The sequence below is a fragment of the Oncorhynchus mykiss genome, chromosome 25 (assembly GCF_057628025.1).
Source record: "Oncorhynchus mykiss isolate SJ-2025 chromosome 25, ASM5762802v1, whole genome shotgun sequence".
NCBI lineage: Eukaryota > Metazoa > Chordata > Actinopteri > Salmoniformes > Salmonidae > Oncorhynchus > Oncorhynchus mykiss.
The window spans coordinates 62588186-62606908 of record NC_143046.1 but is presented as its reverse complement, the minus strand read 5'-3'; the positions used below and the strand labels follow the sequence as shown (position 1 = coordinate 62606908).

Sequence of the window (18723 nt, the reverse complement as noted above, 5' to 3'; positions counted from 1 at the left end):
TCAGCTGCATGACAGAGTCATAACTAAGGTCTTCCCAGTGGGTGTGATCGCCTTGCCTTCATAGATGAAAAAGTTCCACGTGTAGGCAGAATCAGCTAGCACAATGAGCATATTTTTCATATATTGCTTCAAGCCAATTCAAGCTTTTGAGGCAACCATGCGCTAATCTATAGACATATTTTGCGCAGACTAGAAGTAAGATTTGCATGCCTCCACCATGTCATGATAAAGGAGCTTGACTCATGCAAGATGATCATACCCTGCAGTCCCCGTCTGGTCATTTGCCTGATCATTTTGTGGGTCACTCATGTGAAAAGTACAATTGATGGCCAATAATCGGTTTTCACTCAAACCGCTAGAGTGGGGACTTGCTCCAGTTGTCAATTAGTCTTGATACATTTACCAGTCCCAAGTAAAATCACGAAGGAAATGTAGTTGAGCATGTCACCCATGGTGACAGGTTTCCAGGATATCTTCCTTCCCCCTGCTGCTTCTTGTCCCCATACTTGTTGGCATTTCTAATTAGTGTTCCCAGTACAGAGGTGGTAAAGTAGAAACAGCTGTAAGGGAGTGTGTTTCATCACTAACCAACTGTGGGCATTTGAGTTTAAACCTACATTTTTCTGGCTCTTCATCTTCAAGGACCGTATGGCACCTGTTATAAGTGTCATCTCCCTCTGTCGTGCTGCTTCCACTGCCTCTCCCTCTTCTCTGTTGAGGCATAGATCTCCTCCCTGCCCCTGCACCTCCAGATGAATTTACAGAGAGGGGAGTAGTGCCAGCGCCTGCAGTGGAGGTGGTTGAAGAGGAGTGGGTCTCTGCAGAGTGGTGGATGTAGAACCATCAGACAGGGTGATTGCATAGCAGTGGGGGGTGAAGACCTTGACCGGTGGGGGCGCTTGCTGGGGAGGGATGGCTCATGAAACGTCATCAAATCCTCTGCATCCACCACTCGGGCTGGTGATCAATAACTGTAGGTCACAGGCAGACAAATAAGATCTCTTCATCTGTGGATTCTCGTCTTTTGGTGTGTATCAACGTATTCAGTGTTTATTTCGTTAATGCTTCACAACACTAACCGGCATGTAGGTAGCAGCCATCTTGAAATGAGGTCATTGGCTCAGCCTTCCCTTATAAATTCATATGCCCACATATGGTCAAGTCAAAGATTTGAAGGCACCGAGGGGTTACCGCTCCCAGACTGAATTTAAAAAATATAAATAAATAAAAGTGTCCCCAAATAAGGTGACTTACATTTAAGGAGGTTAAATGACTAAAACCAGATATAAATGTAGAAAAGATAAATCGAGCTATATATTTTTAAATAAGATCTTTGAGACCTAACAACCACCAGATTAAAAAGTCAGGTACAAATAAATGTAAATAATGGCATGGGGCCACCATTGATGTTGTTATGTTTGAGTCACTCAGATAGCATAAGAACACCGCATAAGCCATGGTAAAAATGTATAGAATTGCAGGAAATTTGCTTTAAAACAGCAACACTATCTGTGGCCAAGAGAAGGACATTAAAAATGTTGGTCAGAGTCCGCCATTGGCCACGCAGAGGCATGTAGACTGATCAAGAGCTTGGAACACAATCTACTGGCTTTCAGCAACTCCTGCCTCAGACAAATCTTGTGCATATGGTGGCCTGAATGGATCTCTAATATAGACCTGTGGAAGAAAACCAACCAGAAGCCCGTTTCGAGCACCATCCAAGAGTGTAAGTGGAGATGGGTTGGTCACACGGTCCAGAGAACATTGCCAAACATGCCCTGGATTGGACTCAACAAAAAAGCAAAGAAGAGGATGTCCAACAATGACCTGGCGCAGGTGTCTAGAAAGCAACCCAAGGCGTGCAATGTTGGAAAACTTTAGTACAGGCCCCTATGTTCCTCCAGGAACCAAGAAAATTAAGTAAGTTAAGCAGTGCACTTATCTGTCCTGATGTCAATGTTTTGTTTCTCCAGAATTGCCCATCATAACTCATTGACTATTGTCTGGGGCCATCTGTGTCCACAAACTCTGCCAAATCAGGTGAAAACTATTAACTAACAAATAGCATCCAACTTGAGCAGATTCTGACAAAATGATCAACATGCTTTCTGAAATGAATGTCAGCCCGTATAAAATATTCTGTCAACAGCAGCAGTTACAGGCTTACAGACTTTTTTTATTTTAAAATTAAAATTATTATTTACAATGGCCGTTGTTCCCTGGTAGGCTGTCTTGTTCAGGGGCAGAACAACTGGTTTTTACCTTGTCAGCTCAGGGACTTGATCCAGCAACCTTTCGGTTACTGGCCCAACGCTCTAACCCCTAGGCTCCCCAAAATAGAGTTGCCTGTAATGAGATTTGAACACACAACCTTCGGGTTGCTAGACGTTCATGTTATACACCCGACCAACCACCCTACTTTACAATGGTACAGGAGAAAGTACTAGATTGTTGCATAACACAGAGTAGTTATCAGCGTTTGATTTGGTGTGCTTCCAAAACAATTCCAGCTGACTGGAGGAAGGGATTAGCAGACCAGATAAGACTCTAATCGCTGGCCTGTAAGTCCCAACAGTGAGACACGTGCTTGTGTGGCACTGATCAAATCCACTGGGAAAGTGAGGAAGAGGGGGGAGGAGGGGAATTGTCCCAGCCGTTAGGGATAAAACCAGTGGTCAGCTAGGGCCTGTGCTGTTATAGAAGAAAAAGAAACGCACACCTATTAAGACAAGGTGCTGGCTAGCGGAGTAGAAACTTTAAAATAAAAGACCCGCACACTCTAGGAGCTCAGATGTTTGTGATTATACCCTAATGAAGACAGCTTGGCTGTCGAAACGTTGGTATTACATTTTTGCATCTGAGCTCCTAGAGTGCGCGGCTCTTTTATTTTCAAGGGCCTGTGCTGTTAACATGCGCGTGAGGAAGTGGTACAGCAAGCAGTGTGACATCCTTTACACATACAGCCCTTCGCACATTGTTCTTAGATTAATTGACAGCCCTCAGAACAGAGATAGAGAGGGGTAGATAAAGTCCCAATGCCACAGCTGGGACACCTCATCCAGGAGGCTACATAAATAAACTTGTCCTTTAAATTGGATTTGAAGGCCTTCAACTTGCTGTAAATAGCCTCAGACTCCATGAACAAAGCATTGGCTTTCAGAGTTTCGAAAGCCAAACAGTCTACTGTATAGCCTAACACTTGCTTAACAATAATGGTATCACACACACAGACAAAAGTTTGGACACACTAATTCAAGGGTTTATCTATATATTGTAAAATAATAGTGAGACAAAACTATGAAATAACACATGGAATCATTTAGTAACCAAAAAGTGTTAAATCAAAATATATTTTATATTTGAGTATTCTTCAAAGTAGCCACCTTTTGCCTTGACAGCTTTGCACACTCTTGGCAGTCGCTCATCTGGCAGTCACTCATCTGGCTCCACTATTGTTTTCACTATATATTTTACCTCTTGGGGATGTTATTCGAAAACATAATGTTAACTTTCACTGCTATGCGGATGACACACAGCTGTACATTTCAATGAAACATGGTGAAGCCCCAAAATTGCCCTTGCTAGGAGCATGTGTTTCAGACATAAGGAAGTGGATGGCTGCAAACTTTCTACTTTTAAATTCAGACAAAACAGAGATGCTTGTCCCAAGAAACAAAGAGATCTTCTGTTGAATCTGACAATTAATCTTAATGGTTGTACAGTCGTCTCAAATAAAACTGTGAAGGACCTCGGCGTTACTCTGGACCCTGATCTCTCTTTTGAAGAACATATCAAGACCATTTCAAGGACAGCTTTTTTCCCATCTACGTAACATTGCAAAAATCAGAAACTCTGTCCAAAAATGATGCAGAAAAATTAATCCATGCTTTTGTCACTTCTAGGTTAGACTACTGCAATGCTCTACTTTCCGGCTACCCGGATAAAGCACTAAATAAACTTCAGTTAGTGCTAAATACAGCTGCTAGAATTCTGACTAGAACCAAAAAATTTGATCATATTACTCCAGTGCTAGCCTCCCTACACTGGCTTCCTGTCAAAGCAAGGGCTGATTTCAAGGTTTTACTGCTAACCTACAAAGCATTACATGGGCTTGCTCCTACCTATCTCTCTGATTTCGTCCTGCCGTACATACCAACACGTACACTACGGTCACAAGACGCAGGCCTCCTAATTGTCCCTAGAATTTCTAAGCAAACAGCTGAAAGCAGGGCTTTCTCCTATAGAGCTCCATTTTATGGAACGGTCTGCCTACCCATGTCAGAGACGCAAACTCGGTCTCAACCTTTAAGTCTTTACTGAAGACTCATCTCTTCAGTGGGTCATATGAATGAGTGTAGTCTGGCCCAGGAGTGGGAGGGTGAACGGAAAGGCTCTGGAGCAACGAACCGCCCTTGCTGTCTCTGCCTGGCCGGTTCCCCTCTTTCCACTGGGATTCTCTGCCTCTAACCCTATTACAGGGGCTGAGTCACTGGCTTACTGGGGCTCTCTCATGCCGTCCCTGGAAGGGGTGCGTCACCTGAGTGGGCTGATTCACTGATGTGGTCATCCTGTCTGTGTTGGCGCCCCCCCTTGGGTTGTGCCATGGCGGAGATCTTTGTGGGCTATACTCAGCCTTGTCTCAGGATGGTAAGTTGGTGGTTGAAGATATCCCTCTAGTGGTGTGGGGGCTGTGCTTTGGCAAAGTGGGTGGGGTTTATCCTTCTTGTTTGGCCCTGTCCGGGGGTGTCCTCGGATGGGGCCACAGTGTCTCCTGACCCCTCCTGTCTCAGCCTCCAGTATTTATGCTGCAGTAGTTTGTGTCGGGGAGCTAGGGCCAGTTTGTTATATCTGGAGTACTTCTCCTGTCCTATTCGGTGTCCTGTGTGAATCTAATTCTCTCCTTCTTTCTCTCTCGGAGGACCTGAGGACAGTCCATCATTACTTTAAGACAAGAAGGTCAGTCAATCTGGAAAATTAAGAAACTTCAAATTTCTTCAAGTGCAGTCACAAAACTCATCAATCGCTATGATGAAACTGGCTCATGAGGACTGCCACAGGAAAGGAAGACACAATTACCTCTGCTGCAGGGGAAAAGTTTATTAGAGTTAGCAGCCTCAGAAATTGCAGCCCAATGAAATGCTTCACAGAGTTCAAATAACGGACATGTCAACAACTGTTCAGAGGTGACTGGTGAATCAGGCCTTCATGGCTGAATTGCTGCAAAGAAACTAGAGGTCGACCGATTAATCGGAATGGCCGATTAATTAGGGCTGATTTCAAGAATTTCATAACGATCGGAAATCGGTATTTTTGGGCGCCGATTTTTTTATATTTTTAAATATATATTTTTTAATACCTTTATTTAACTAGGCAAGTCAGTTAAGAACACATTCTTATTTTCAATGACGGCCTAGGAACGGTGGATTAATTGCCTCGTTCAGGGGCTGAATGACAGATTTTCATCATGTCAGCTCGGGGGATCCAGTCTTGAAACCTTACAGTTAACTAGTCCAACGCAATAAGGACCTGCCTCTATCGTTGCACTCCACAAGGAGACTGACTGCCTGTTACGCAAATGCAGTAAGCCAAGGTAAGTTGCTAGCTAGCATTAAACTTATCTTATAAAAAAAAAACATCATAATCACTAGTTAACTACACATGGTTGATGATATTACTAGATATTATCTAGCGTGTCCTGCATTGCATATAATCTGACTGAGCATACAAGTATCTAAGTATCTGACTGAGCGGTGATAGGCAGAAGCAGAATTGGCCTAGCGTCATCCGGGTTAGGGAGGGGTTGGCCGGTAGGGATATCCTTGTCTCATCACGCCATCCCATCTCATTTGCTCTTAGTGGGACTATGATTTGTTTTTCAACAGGACAATGACCGAACACACCTCCAGGCTGTGTAAGGACTATTTGACCAAGAAGGAGAGTGATGGAGTGCTGCATCAGATGACCTATTCTCCACAATTACCCAACCTCAACCCAATTGAGATGGTTTGGGATGAGTTGGACCGCAAAGTGAAGGAAAAGCAGGCAACAAGTGCTCAGCATATGTGGGAACTGCTTCAAGACTGTTGGAAAAGCATTGCAGGTGAAGCTGGTTGAGAGAATGCCAAGCGTGTGCAAAGATGTAATCAAGGCAAAGGGTGGCTACTTTGAAGAATCTAAAATATATTTTGATTCTTTTAACACTTTTCTGGTTACTACATGATTCCATGTGTTATTTCATAGCTTTGATGTCTTCACTATTATTTTACAATGTAGAGAATTGTAAAAATAAATGAATCCCTTGGATATTTCAGCCACATCCATTGCTGACAGGTGTATACATTTAAAAAAAAAAACATTAATCGAGCAAACAGCCATGCAATCTCCATAGACAAACATTGGCAGTAGAATGGCCTTACTGGGGAGCTCAATAACTTTCAACGTGGCACCGTTATAGGATGCCGCCTTTCCAAGTCAGTTCGCAAATGTCTGCCCTGCTAGAGCTGCCCCGGACAACTGTAAGGGCTGTTATTAAAACGTCTAGGCGCAGCAATGGCTCACCCTCAAAGTGGTAGGACACACAAGCTCACAGAATGAGTCCGCCGAGTGCTGAAGTGTGTAAAAATCGTCTGTCCTCAGTTGCAACACTTACTACCGAGGTCCAAACTGCCTCTGGAAGCAACATCAGCATAAGAACTGTTCGTCAGGAGCTTCATGAAATGGGTTTCCATGGCCAAGCAGCCGCACATACGCCTAAAATCACCAGGCATTATGCCAAGCACTGCCTGGAGTGGAGTAAAACTCGCCGCGATTGGACTCTGGAGCAGTGGAAACTTCATGCTTCACCATGTGGCAGTCCGACGTACAAATCTGGGTTTGGTGGAAGCCAGGAGAATGCCACCTGCCCCAATGCCTAGTGCCAACTGCAAAGTTTGGTAAGGAGGAATAATGGTCTGGGGCTGTTTTTCTATGATTCAGGCTAGGCACCCTGGGTTCCAGTGAAAGGAAATCTTAATGCTACAGTACACCATGACATTCTAGACAATTCTGTGCTTCCAACTTTGTGGCAACAGTTGGGGAAGGCCCTTTCCTGTTACAGCATGACAATGCCCCCGTGCATAAAGCGAGGTCCATACAGAAATGGTTTGTCGAGATAGGTGTGGAAGTACTTGACTGGCCTGCACAGAGCCCTGATCTCAACCTCATTGAACACCTTTGGGATGAATTGGAACGCCAATTGCGAGCCACGCCTAAACCACCCAACATCAGCGCCCGAGCTCACTAATGCTCGTGGCTGAATGGAAGCAAGTCCCCGCAGCAATGTTCAAACATCTAGTGAAAAGCCTTCCGGAAGAGTGGATGGAGGCTGTTATAGCAGCAAAAGGAGGGGGGGCCAACTTCATATTAATGCCCATGATTTTGGAATGAGATGTCCGACAGTCCCTGTACCAGTAGTAGGGCACCAAAAGTAGAGCCTACAGACTTTTACTTCTCTATGGTTATATGGCTCTCCCCATGATGTCACCTATAATATTCTGGTCACACAGGCCACAATAACCAGTTGGCCACGCTCTTCAACATAACACCATGATCATGATGTTTCAGCAACCACCAGAAGAAAAAAAAAAACTCATGGCAGGTAAATGAACAGCCATAAAGTGGCAGGTAAATGAACAGCCATAAAGTGGCAGGTAAATGAACAGCCATAAAGAGCAAATGGTTTTTGCGCTTCATCCTGACCTCAGGTTACATTCACTTGGGGATTTCCCCAGGCCTCCATCTGTGATTATCCTGGATCAACTGGTCAAGCTTCTAAATCCAATATTTCTAATGTAGGAATGGCTCCAGGGAGGTAGCAGAGACAGGTCCTAGGCCAGCACTTACGCAATGTGTCCAAAGCACAGAAACATCAAATATAGAATTGGAAAGAAAGTATTAAGAAAAGAAACCAAATGTATTGACCTGAAAAGATGGTAATTGTTGATGTGAAATATCCTTTGACAAACGAAAGCAATTCAGACATGGTGAGCTGTGCAGTGTAAGCCTTTGTCAACAGCAAAATCACAAGAGCTGTTTGAAGCCAGCGGGAAATGACATGGGTGTCACATTTTATTCTATGCTGAAGTCAGACAGGGTATGGAAAATAGAAGACAACTGACTTGTGGTTTTAGAGGATGTTAGTTTGACTGCGCAATCTATGACGAAATGTGCTATTATTATAATAATAAAAGACATTCTCCAGAATTGTTACAGGGATTGGAATTGATTTTAGACCACATTTGCATTCCTTGCGACTATGAATGCCTTGAATTATGCTCAATGTGGTTAATGCTTTTTGTGTCATTGTATAATTGCTGCAGATTTGAGAGGTCTCCCTTGAAAACAACACTGGATCTCAATGGGATCAATAAATTATGAACAAATAAAGGCAAGGTTACCAAAAGGACAGAATGTGTGGGCGGGGAATGCTCTTAGCATGGATGCCAAAATAAAATTTGGCATGCATTTACAAGGCCAAGCCCAAAGCATGAGCGCCAAGAGTTGTCAGAATGTTTTCGGTAGAATCCCACATATCTAGCGTACATCATGTAGGGGTAGAGGACACTAACATTTAATCCAGGTGCGTTTGGACTGGTAGGTGCTTTGCATGGACTCCAGACATCTCAATAACAAAGTCCTGAATACTTCCGTTTCGTGGTCTCAGCATTGAAAGCAGCATGCATCACTTTCACAACGAAAAGGACTGTCTTGCAGCAGTGGTTCAGTTTCCTGTTACGACAAGCTGAAACAAGTTGCTTTCTATCAACAGCTGACGGCAGCTACCTGATCTAGCCATGCTGTATTGAAATAACCACATGGAAACAAGAGGCAGTTATAATGAGTGGTTCAGTGTTATGACCATAAGCACTACCGTACCTTGCTGTGAAGAGAGTGTGGGTGAGAGGAAATGCAGGTCTAAACCAGAGGCCATTACAGTCCAGGGCCCACATGACATGTGTGTTGAGAGGTCAACAGAAAATATGAAGATGCAACTTTGCCATAGATCTGTAACCATGGGTATTACCATCTTCCACAAGTCATCCCTGCCAGGAGAGATCGGGGACTGGGACTAGGCCTCTAGAAAGCCTCTTTACTCCCCCAGAAAAAAATTGACCAAAACAAAGAATTGATGGCTCAGCAGGGCACATGTGGCATCATGCTGCCAAGTCTGTCAACGACGCCATGGTCTAGGAAGGAAGATGAGACAAGGGAGGGGGCAGTCTCTCTGTGAAACCAAGGCTATGCCTCTCCTTTGACAAGCCATACTACAGTAGTGTGACCATGTGCACCCGCCCGGGTGATTGCGCATCACCAACATTGCATTGCTGTCTGTATGACAACCCACTGAAGCCAGAGATCAAAGCCATTGTGAGAATCCTGCAGCTTTGATCAACGCTGGGAGCACTACATAGATGTTGACCCGTAATTGACATGTAATTGACATCGAGTACAAAAACAATAGAATAGTGCATTCAGAAAATATTCAGACCACTTTACTTTTTCTACATTTTGTTATGTTACAGCCTTATTCTAAAATGTATTAAATTGTTTTCTCCTACCCTCATCAATCTACACCCCAAAATGACAAAGCAAAAACAGGTAAAATACTTTGTATTAAAAATAAAAATTTCAATAGCACATTTACGCAAGTATTCAGACCCTTTAATCAGTACTCTTTAAGCTCCGTCAGCTTGAATGGGGAGCGTTGCTGCACAGCTATTTTCAGGTCTCTCCAGAAATGTTTGATCGGGTTCAAGTCCGGGCTCTGGCTGATCCACTCAAGGACATTCAGAGACTTGTCCCGAAGCCACTCCTGCATTGTCTGGGCTGTGTGCTTAGGGTCATTGTCCTGTTGGAAGGTGAACTGTCACCCCAGTCGGAGGTCCTGAGCGCTCTGGAGCAGGTTATCACATATGTCTCTCTATACTTTGCTCTGTTCATCTTTCCCCTGGATCCCGACTAGTCCCCCAGTCCTTGCCGCTGAAAAACATGCCAACAGTGAAGCATGGTTGTGGCGATGGTTTTCAGAGGCAGGGACTGGGAGACTAGTCAGGATTGAGGGAAAGGTGACCAGGTTTCCTCCAGATGTGACCCTTGGCATTCAGGCCAAATAGTTCAATTTTGGTTTCATCAGACCAGAGAATCTTGTTTCTCATGGTCAGAGTCCTTTAGGTGCCTTTTGGCAACCTCCAAGTGGCCTGTCATGTGCCTTTTACTGAGGAGTGGAAGGTTCAGGCATCTCCACAGAGGAACTCTGGAGCTCAGTAAAAGTGACCATCTGGTTCTTGGTCATCTCTCTGACCAAGGCCCTTCTCCCCCGATTGCTTAGTTTGGGCGGGCGGCCAGCTCTGGGATGAGTCTTGGTGGTTCCAAACTTCTTCCATTTAAGAATGACGGAGGCCACTGTGTTCTTGGAAACCTTCAATGCTGCAGAAATTTGTTGATACCCTTCCTCCAGATCTGTGCCTTGACACAATCCTGTCTCGGAGCTCTACGGACAATTCCTTCAACCTCATGGCTTGGTTTCTGCTTTGACATGCACTGTCAACTGTGGGACCTTGTATAGACAGGTGGGCTTCCTTCCAAATTATGTCCAATCAATTTAATTTACCACAGGATGTACCTGAGCTCCATTTTGAGTGTCAAAGCAAAGAGTTTGAATACTTACGTAAATAAGGTCTGTTTATTTTATTTGTAAAAATGTCTAAAAAAACAGCTTTTGCTTTGTCATTATGGGGTATTGTATGTCGATTGAGGGAAACAAAACAATTGAATCAATTTTAATGCTGTAATGTTACAAAATGTATTAAGAGTCAAGGGGTCCGAATACGTTTCTGTGTGTGTGTGTGTATTAGAGGTCGACTGATTAATCGGAATGGCCGACTTTCATAACAATCAGAAATCGGTATTTTTGGGCGCTGATTTGCCGATTTTTTTTATATATATAAAGTTTGTTTTTATACCTTTATTTAACTAGGCAAGTCAGAACACATTTCTATTTTCAATGACGGCCTAGAAACAGTGGGTTAACTGCCTTGTTCAGGGGCAGAAGGACAGATTCTCACCTTGTCTGCTCGGGGGATCCAATCTTGCAACCAATCTTGCAACCTTACAGTTAACTAGTCCAACGCTATAACGACCTGCCTCTCTCTCATTGCACTCCACAAGGGGACTGCCTGTTACGCGAATGCAGTAAGCCAAGGTAAGTTGCTAGCTAGCATTAAACTTATCTTATAAAAACAATCATAATCACTAGTTAACGACACATGGTTGATGATATTACTAGACATTATCTAGCGTTGCATATAATCTGACTGAGCATACAAGTATCTGACTGAGCGGTGGAATGCAGAAGCAGGCGTGTAAACATTCATTCAAACAGCACTTTCGTGCGTTTTGCCAGCAGCTCTTCGTTGTGTGTCAAGCATTGCGCTGTTTATGACTTCAAGCCTATCAACTCCCGAGATGAGGCTGGTGTAACCGAAGTGAAATGGCTAGCTATTTAGCGCGCGCTAATAGCGTTTCAAACGTCACTCGCTCTCAGCCTTCTAATAGTTGTTCCCTTTGCTCTGCATGGGTAATGCTGCTTCGATGGTGGCTGTTGTCGTTGTGTTGCTGGTTCGAGCCCAGGGAGGAGCGAGGAGAGGGACGGAAGCTATAATGTTACACTGGCAATACTAAAGTGCCTATAAGAACATCCAATAGTCAAAGGTTGATGAAATACAAATGGTATAGGAGGTAAATAGTCCTATAATAACTACAACCTAAAACTTCTTACCTGGGAATATTGAAGACTCATGTTAAAAGGAACCACCAGCTTTCATATGTTCTCATGTTCTGAGCAAGGAACTGAAAAATTAGCACATATTGCACTTTTACGTTCTTCTCCAACACTTTGTTTTTGCATTATTTAAACCAAATTGAACATGTTTCATTATTTACTTGAGGCTAAATGGATTTTATTGATGTATTATATTAAGTTAAAATAAGTGTTCATTCAGTATTGTTGTAATTGTCATTACTACAAATATTTCAGCAGATTTAATCGGTATCAACTTTTTTGGTCCTCCAATAAAATCGGTATCGGTGTTGAAAAATCATAATCGGTCGACTTCTAGTGTGTGTGTGTGTGTGTGTGTGTGTATGTATATATATATATATATATATATTTTTTTTTTTTTCCACAGAAGTAGGGATGCACGATATTTCAGTGAAGATCGAACGGTATCGGACGATATTAGCTTAAAAAATGCCAACATTGGTATCGGCCTGAAATCTAGTTTACCGCTGACGTGCACACCTATATAACGGCATGTAAAATGTTGCGCTACACGTGCAACACAGCATTCCTAAACTCGTCCACAATGTCTGCTGTGTGGATCGATCAGTCAACAAGTCGAGCAGACATTTGAAAGAGTACCAAAATGTAATTGAGACAACTCAAAAGACGAAATCCATTAACGCCAAGATAATGGAATTCATTGCCCTTGACCGTCAACCGTTCTCTGTAGTGGGTGATGTTGGCTTTCACCGACTTGTAGAGCACCGGTACACACTACCAAGTGCGCTATTTTTCCAGATGTTGCCCTACCGGAGTTACACAGTAAAAGTGTCACTGCCATTAGCTTCACGACTGACATTTGGACCAGCGATATCAGCCCCATTGGCATGCGGAGTCTGACAACACAGTGGGTCATCGAGGATTTCGTACTGAGGAAAGTCGTATTTCATGTTCACGAATGTGCTGGTTGTCATACCGCTGCTGCCATTTTAATGGCATGTGAGAACATGTTTGAAACATGAACACACTAGCTAGCTCCATTAGAACAACTGACTCGAGAAATAAGCTAATCAGCTGCGCCTGCAGCAGAAGTGATACCCTCTGTCATGGAATTGAAACTCCTGCTCAACAAAACTGCCGACACAGGCTGTGAACAAGCGATTCGGTGGCATTCTCTCTTTACTGTGCTGCGTCACCACCATGCTCGATGCTAGGTACAAGGACCGCTACTTCGATGCAGACAAGAAACAGGGTTTACGTGAAATGTTACATACTGAGCTGGACAAGATGGAAACGGACACAGTGACAGTGCGCATGAGGAAGAGGCGCCACGGACAGACAGAGCTGAAACTTCACTGCTTGACATGTATGACAAAATCCTGGTTGAGAATGAAACGACTGAACAAATGAATGAAACAGCACAGCAAGTCAGTGAAAAAAATAGGTTTTGATTATATTTTACTGGTTATGGGGACATACGTAAATGACAACATAATCACTTTTTGGTCAGTTTTTGTGTGTGTGTAACCTTCATTTAACTAGGCAAGTCCGTTAAGAACAAATTATTTACAGTGACGGCCAAACCCGAACGACGCGGGGCCAATTGTGCTCCGCCCTATGGAACTCCCAAACACGGCCGGATATGATACAGCCTGGATTCGAAACAGGGACTGTAGTTACGCCTCTTGCACTGAGATGCAGTGCCTTAGACCACTGCGTCCATGTGTGTTAACTATACTAGAATGCATAAAAGGCCGCTAAAATGTTAAATATCGGTGTCGTTTTTTTGTGGCAAGAAATATTTTGGATATCAGTATTGGCCAAAAATGTGATGTCAGTGCATCACTACTCAGAAGGCTTAAAGTCTTGATCTGACAGTTCGAATCACGCCTGCCTCTTTTGAATGAGTGGAATCATGAACAGTGATTTGTTTGTTATGTTCGCCTACGTCCCCTGGATTCGCCTTTTTACTCCGCCCTCTCGCTGCACAGGCCGAGGGCATAGCCATAACCTTAAGTAAAATGAACTACCCCAGCTTGGAGGCAGCTCAAGTTGGCAACTAGACGCTGCGCTCCATTTTAAAACCGCCCTGCGGCTCCTGCAGTGTCATCCCCCAAACAAGCAAAAACAGACTCTCGGAGGTTGAGCTCACACCAGGCAAATAGTCGCTTTTAGATATGTCAGTCAGGTGGTTAGCTGTTGGCAGAGAATTATATAGCAGTAACATTTAAGGCTCTGGCTAGTATTATTTAGCCAGCTAGAAAGATGAAGTAAAAAGCTAAAGTTATAACAGTCTACCTCAACAGGAGCAAAAAAAAAAAAAAGCTACTAAGTTCTCATTAATAACTTTGCTTTAAAGAGAGTAGGCTTCTAAGAGACTGGGATGTGATTGGTCGCTCAGTGGTGAGGCTGCAATGCATGCAAGACGAAGCAGAGGAGATGGAGAGAGAAAGGAAGCAAGCAGAGAGATTAGTACAATGCAGGCCAGGTGGGGGGGGGGTATCTGTACTTTACATTTTATTCAACATTCCTAAAAACAATTTACTTTTACTCCATACATTTTCCCTGACACCCACAAGTACTTGTTACATTTTGAATGCTTAGCAGGAAAATGGTCCAATTCACACACTCACCTACTGCCTCTGATCTGGCGGACTCACTAAACACACATGCTTCGTTTGTAAATTATGTCTGAGTGTTGGAGTGTGCCCCTGGCTATCCGTAAATACATTTGTTTTATATAAACAAGATAATGGTGCTGTCTGGTTAGGTTAATATAAGGAATTTTTAATTATTTCCACTTTTGCTTTTGATACTTATGTATATTTAAAAACCAAAATACTTTTACTCAAGTAGTATTCTACTGGGTGACTTTTACTTGAGTCATTTTCTATTAAAAAGGTATCTTTACTTTTACTCAAGTATGACAATTGGGTACTTTTTCCATCACTGATACAGTGGTTCCCAAACTTCGGTAGTCCCTAGTTGCCACAGCCACAAGTTATGACTAAAACCCACCCATTTCTACATGCATCTTCTTAAAATCTGATTTTAAACCTTAACCATACTGCTAACCTTATAACTAACCTTAAATTATGACCAAAAAGAAAATGTTCGTTTTTAGTCATTTTTACAATAGGCTATAGACCATTTTGACTTTGTGACTGTGGTAACTCGTGACAACCCCAAACTTTGGGTCGGGCCTGTACAAATTTTATCAAACAAGTTAGGAACTAAAAAAATATGATATGTTTCAATATGAACATCTTCACATCTTAAAATGTAAACAATACAGTTCTACAAAAGTAATGTTTTAATTTATGTTAGTGGTTGTCTTACCACGGTCACCTACTGGCGTTTAGTTTACCACTACATCACTGATAAAACAGAATAGCAAGTAATATTTTAATAATTCATGTGAATGTCATCTGATCGATCGTCTGTGTGCTCTATTGATTGTTTTTTTGTGTAGTTTGATTAGTAATGCCTAGGAATACAAATATGAATGCTATGTCATTTGAGAATAGAGATATGTAAAGAGTTGTTCATTTTATGCAATTCATCATTACAACTGACTGAACAGTCGCTGATGCTACTTGTCCGTGTGAATAATTTTTTAAAGGGGGCTCGATTTAGTTTCAGTTTTGGGTAACATTATGTAGCCTATAAGCACACCAAGTGACCCCTTTTAAACACACAGGATCAACACTTGGTAAATTGGCTGATATAATTATTTTAGCAAAAATGACTCCAGCCCAGCCATTGTTACATTGGCTGCTGTAGGTTCATTCACATCAGTCGATCTACAAATACACAGCCTATTAGCTATACAATTATAATGATATAGCCCTGAAGGGGGGGGGGGGGACTATAACAAAAAAAAACACCACCACTACTTCACACATTTTTTTTTAGCACATAGCAACAGCGTGTTGCCAGGTTTGTTTTGAGTCACTTTCGCGTTCGGTGCTCTTCTAGCTCCCATACCTTTCAAGCCCTGAACCTGCTCGAGTTCCAAAATCGAAGTGAATGTAACAGGTAATAACCAGCGCGATAACAGGTAGCCCTGCTGATTCCAAGAGTATTCCATGATCTAGACCTGTCTAAAATAGCAGAACGATGCATGCTAGTTCCACTCCACGGTGACGTGGCGGAATAGACGTTCTTCACGTCTGTGAAAAAAAACACTTAACTAGTTTGTTACCTACCATTACATAAACCGAAAGAAAATGAACTCAAAATGAATACAGTTACATGCACACAACAATGGAATCGTGGATAGACATATTCATATAATAGTTCGATTAAAACGTCCGATACATTCAGTTGTTTCGAACTCACTTCACTCGCGCTAAATAGGGATGCTCGCTCAGTTGTTGCAAGCACATGCGCAGATCAAATACACCGCTAGAACGTCGATTGAGGTGTCCAAGTAATATTTGAAAGATTGTTCAGAAAACCAGGTGTTTTAACCAGCGTATGTTTACTTCAATTTGGACCTTATGACGATTAAGATAAGGTGTAAGGTGTTTACATGACATTTACACAACCTGCCATCATCAGTTGAATATCAAATGATTAGTGTTTCGAAGTCAGATATTGAGCATGCTAGTTAGTTAAGTTACCAAACAGTATCGTAACACCGGTACACAAAGTTGGCATGTATGGCCATTTTGGCGACGCATTTGACGGTCTGTCAGGTTCTTGACAAGCCAACACGGGAGACACGCTCCCTAAGGAAAAACATGTCACGTTTAAACACATTTCATAACAAATTATCAATTGGCAGTCATAGAAAACGGCAATGCATACCATACATTCAGTCGCCTGTTAGCTACGATTCCCACGATCAAGTAGGTACTTAACTTTACAGAGGGGGGGGATACAGGAAACGGGAGTAACGTTAGTATATGACGTTAGCTAGGTGGATCCTAGGTTATTAGCATTATTAGTAGCTACATAGAAAAGACTAGTCATCAGCCATTTTCGCTAACCTTGTATCCACTTGCTAGCTAGTCAACTCGCTTCCAATACTTACTTTTATGTCTGCCTACACCCCATGACTGTTTAGCGAGACTGGGGCTCCGAATTATTGCCCTTCCAGCCGACTTCAAAGCGTCCATACCGTAATCCAAAATTGGGGCAAAGAGCCCAACAAGCTTCGGTTCTTGTCTCTCGAAGCACTTGGCCCTGTTCGTCACACACTCTCCCAAACTTTTCCAGCTGTTTTTTGTCTTCTACTTCAGAGACAGCCCAGAATAAATGGATTATGATGTTCATCCCCACTCTGGGCGGTGTTATATGTAAATTAACCGGATAATGTATATGACGTGTATTTGTGGTATCGCACGAGCGAGGTCGCTGCCCTCGAAGCTTGCACAGGCGAAGGCTTCACAGTGACTGAAATGTATACATCTGAACTAAAATTCCAAGTTATTCTATAGTTATTCGGATAGTTTGTCAAAAATATCAACAAATTATGTTCAGTGGAACAGAATTTAAGTTGAAATATATAAATGTATGTGTTTTCATGGGTTAATATAATTTGCATAAACGAAGTGTGGTTAAATAATGAGGTTATGGGCATGATGAATATGTAGACTAGATTAATGAATTCCCAGTCGCCTTATATTATTTTGTTATCAATTATATTTATTTATTAAAGACTGAATTGACATGACTCCTGTCATGGAGAAAGATCATAGATGGGCTACAATATTTGTCATCAAGATATGATGTGCACTGCACACATGTGATGGATTTAATCTCAAATTACACATTAATTTGATACATATTTCAAATCTTTAGATTTTCTCTCAAGTTAGACATTTATTTAATATAAATTTCTACCATGGTCCCTCTTCCCTCCCCTTGTGTAACCCAAGACCCGTTCTGCCCAAGCCCCACAGCTGCTGGTGAAAAAAACAGTCAAACCAGTTCCTCAGGGCAGTGTCAGTGGGCCTCTGCTCCATCACCATAGACCCCAGCTCACCTCAGCTGGTCCCTCCAGACTACTCTGTCCCTCCCTGGCATGCTCTGAGTGACATGTTCACCAGTCTGGAGGCAGAGCTATGTGGATAGGACTTATGGGTGTCACATTCACTCATACATCTCCTTCCAAAGGCCATAACAAAAGCTATTTCTTCTTCCCTAGATTCATGAAGGAAAGGTGACTGTTTTTCCTCAATATATATATTTAAATGTTGGTTGTAGTTAAATCTGAGTAATGAAACTGTGATTCCCACACATGAGCATATGATGACTGTTTCCATTTTTCTAATATCTTTAATCAACCAACATCTATAATGGAACTTTCCACATTGGATTTCCTTGAGTTTAAATCAAGTCATTGTCTATTCACATTGTGCACTCAGGGGTTTGGAATGTAAAAAATCTGTCACTTCCAGATTTCTAGGGGAGATGACAGGCCACAGATATAGTAAGAGTACTACAATGTATTGTTTTCCTAAGTGCATAAGCATAGCTGAGTTACAGTATGTACAGTACAGTACAAATGACAAAGAGCACATTTGACATGAATCAGACGCTACAGATCAAACAAAGCTTTACCTTGTATGAGCAACAAAACTAGCATCTAATACCAAGGGACTCTGTTCACTCTGGTGATAACGAAACCAAATCAAAACCCAGATTCAATAGATATATCTCTTGCAATAACACATACATCTCCTTCAGATGTACAGTTTCATGATTTGTGCTTATACCCATCATTTGATGAAAGCCTGGAAGGTTCTAAAAGTTCTTTGTACTGCCAATAAATCTCAGCTCCAGAGCGAGACCCTGTTCAAAGTTTGAGTATAGCAGACATTTTTCAGAATCAATGAATTTAGCAAAAAGAGAGAGACACAGTGGATCAGGACAGGTTCAGGTGAGTAGGTAGGCAG

At 42.4% G+C, this 18723-nt stretch overlaps 1 protein-coding gene across 13 annotated transcripts in view; it reads right to left on the bottom strand.

The window, feature by feature from the left end:
• Positions 1-17220, bottom strand: part of LOC110505442 (low density lipoprotein receptor adapter protein 1-B) — a 54431-nt gene extending 37211 nt beyond the window's left edge. For 8 of the 13 annotated variants that reach the window (XM_021584655.3, XM_021584652.3, XM_021584659.3 and 5 more), the window contains exon 1: positions 16857-17220. In XM_021584655.3, the coding sequence (XP_021440330.2) occupies positions 16857-16941 (85 nt within the window). In that variant the 5' untranslated portion in view covers positions 16942-17220. Of the gene's footprint in view, positions 1-16630; positions 16724-16856 lie in introns of those variants that run through there. The other 5 variants (XM_021584656.3, XM_090220703.1, XM_090220704.1 and 2 more) reach the window with 2 other exon arrangements.
• Positions 17221-18723: the final 1503 nt, after the last annotated feature.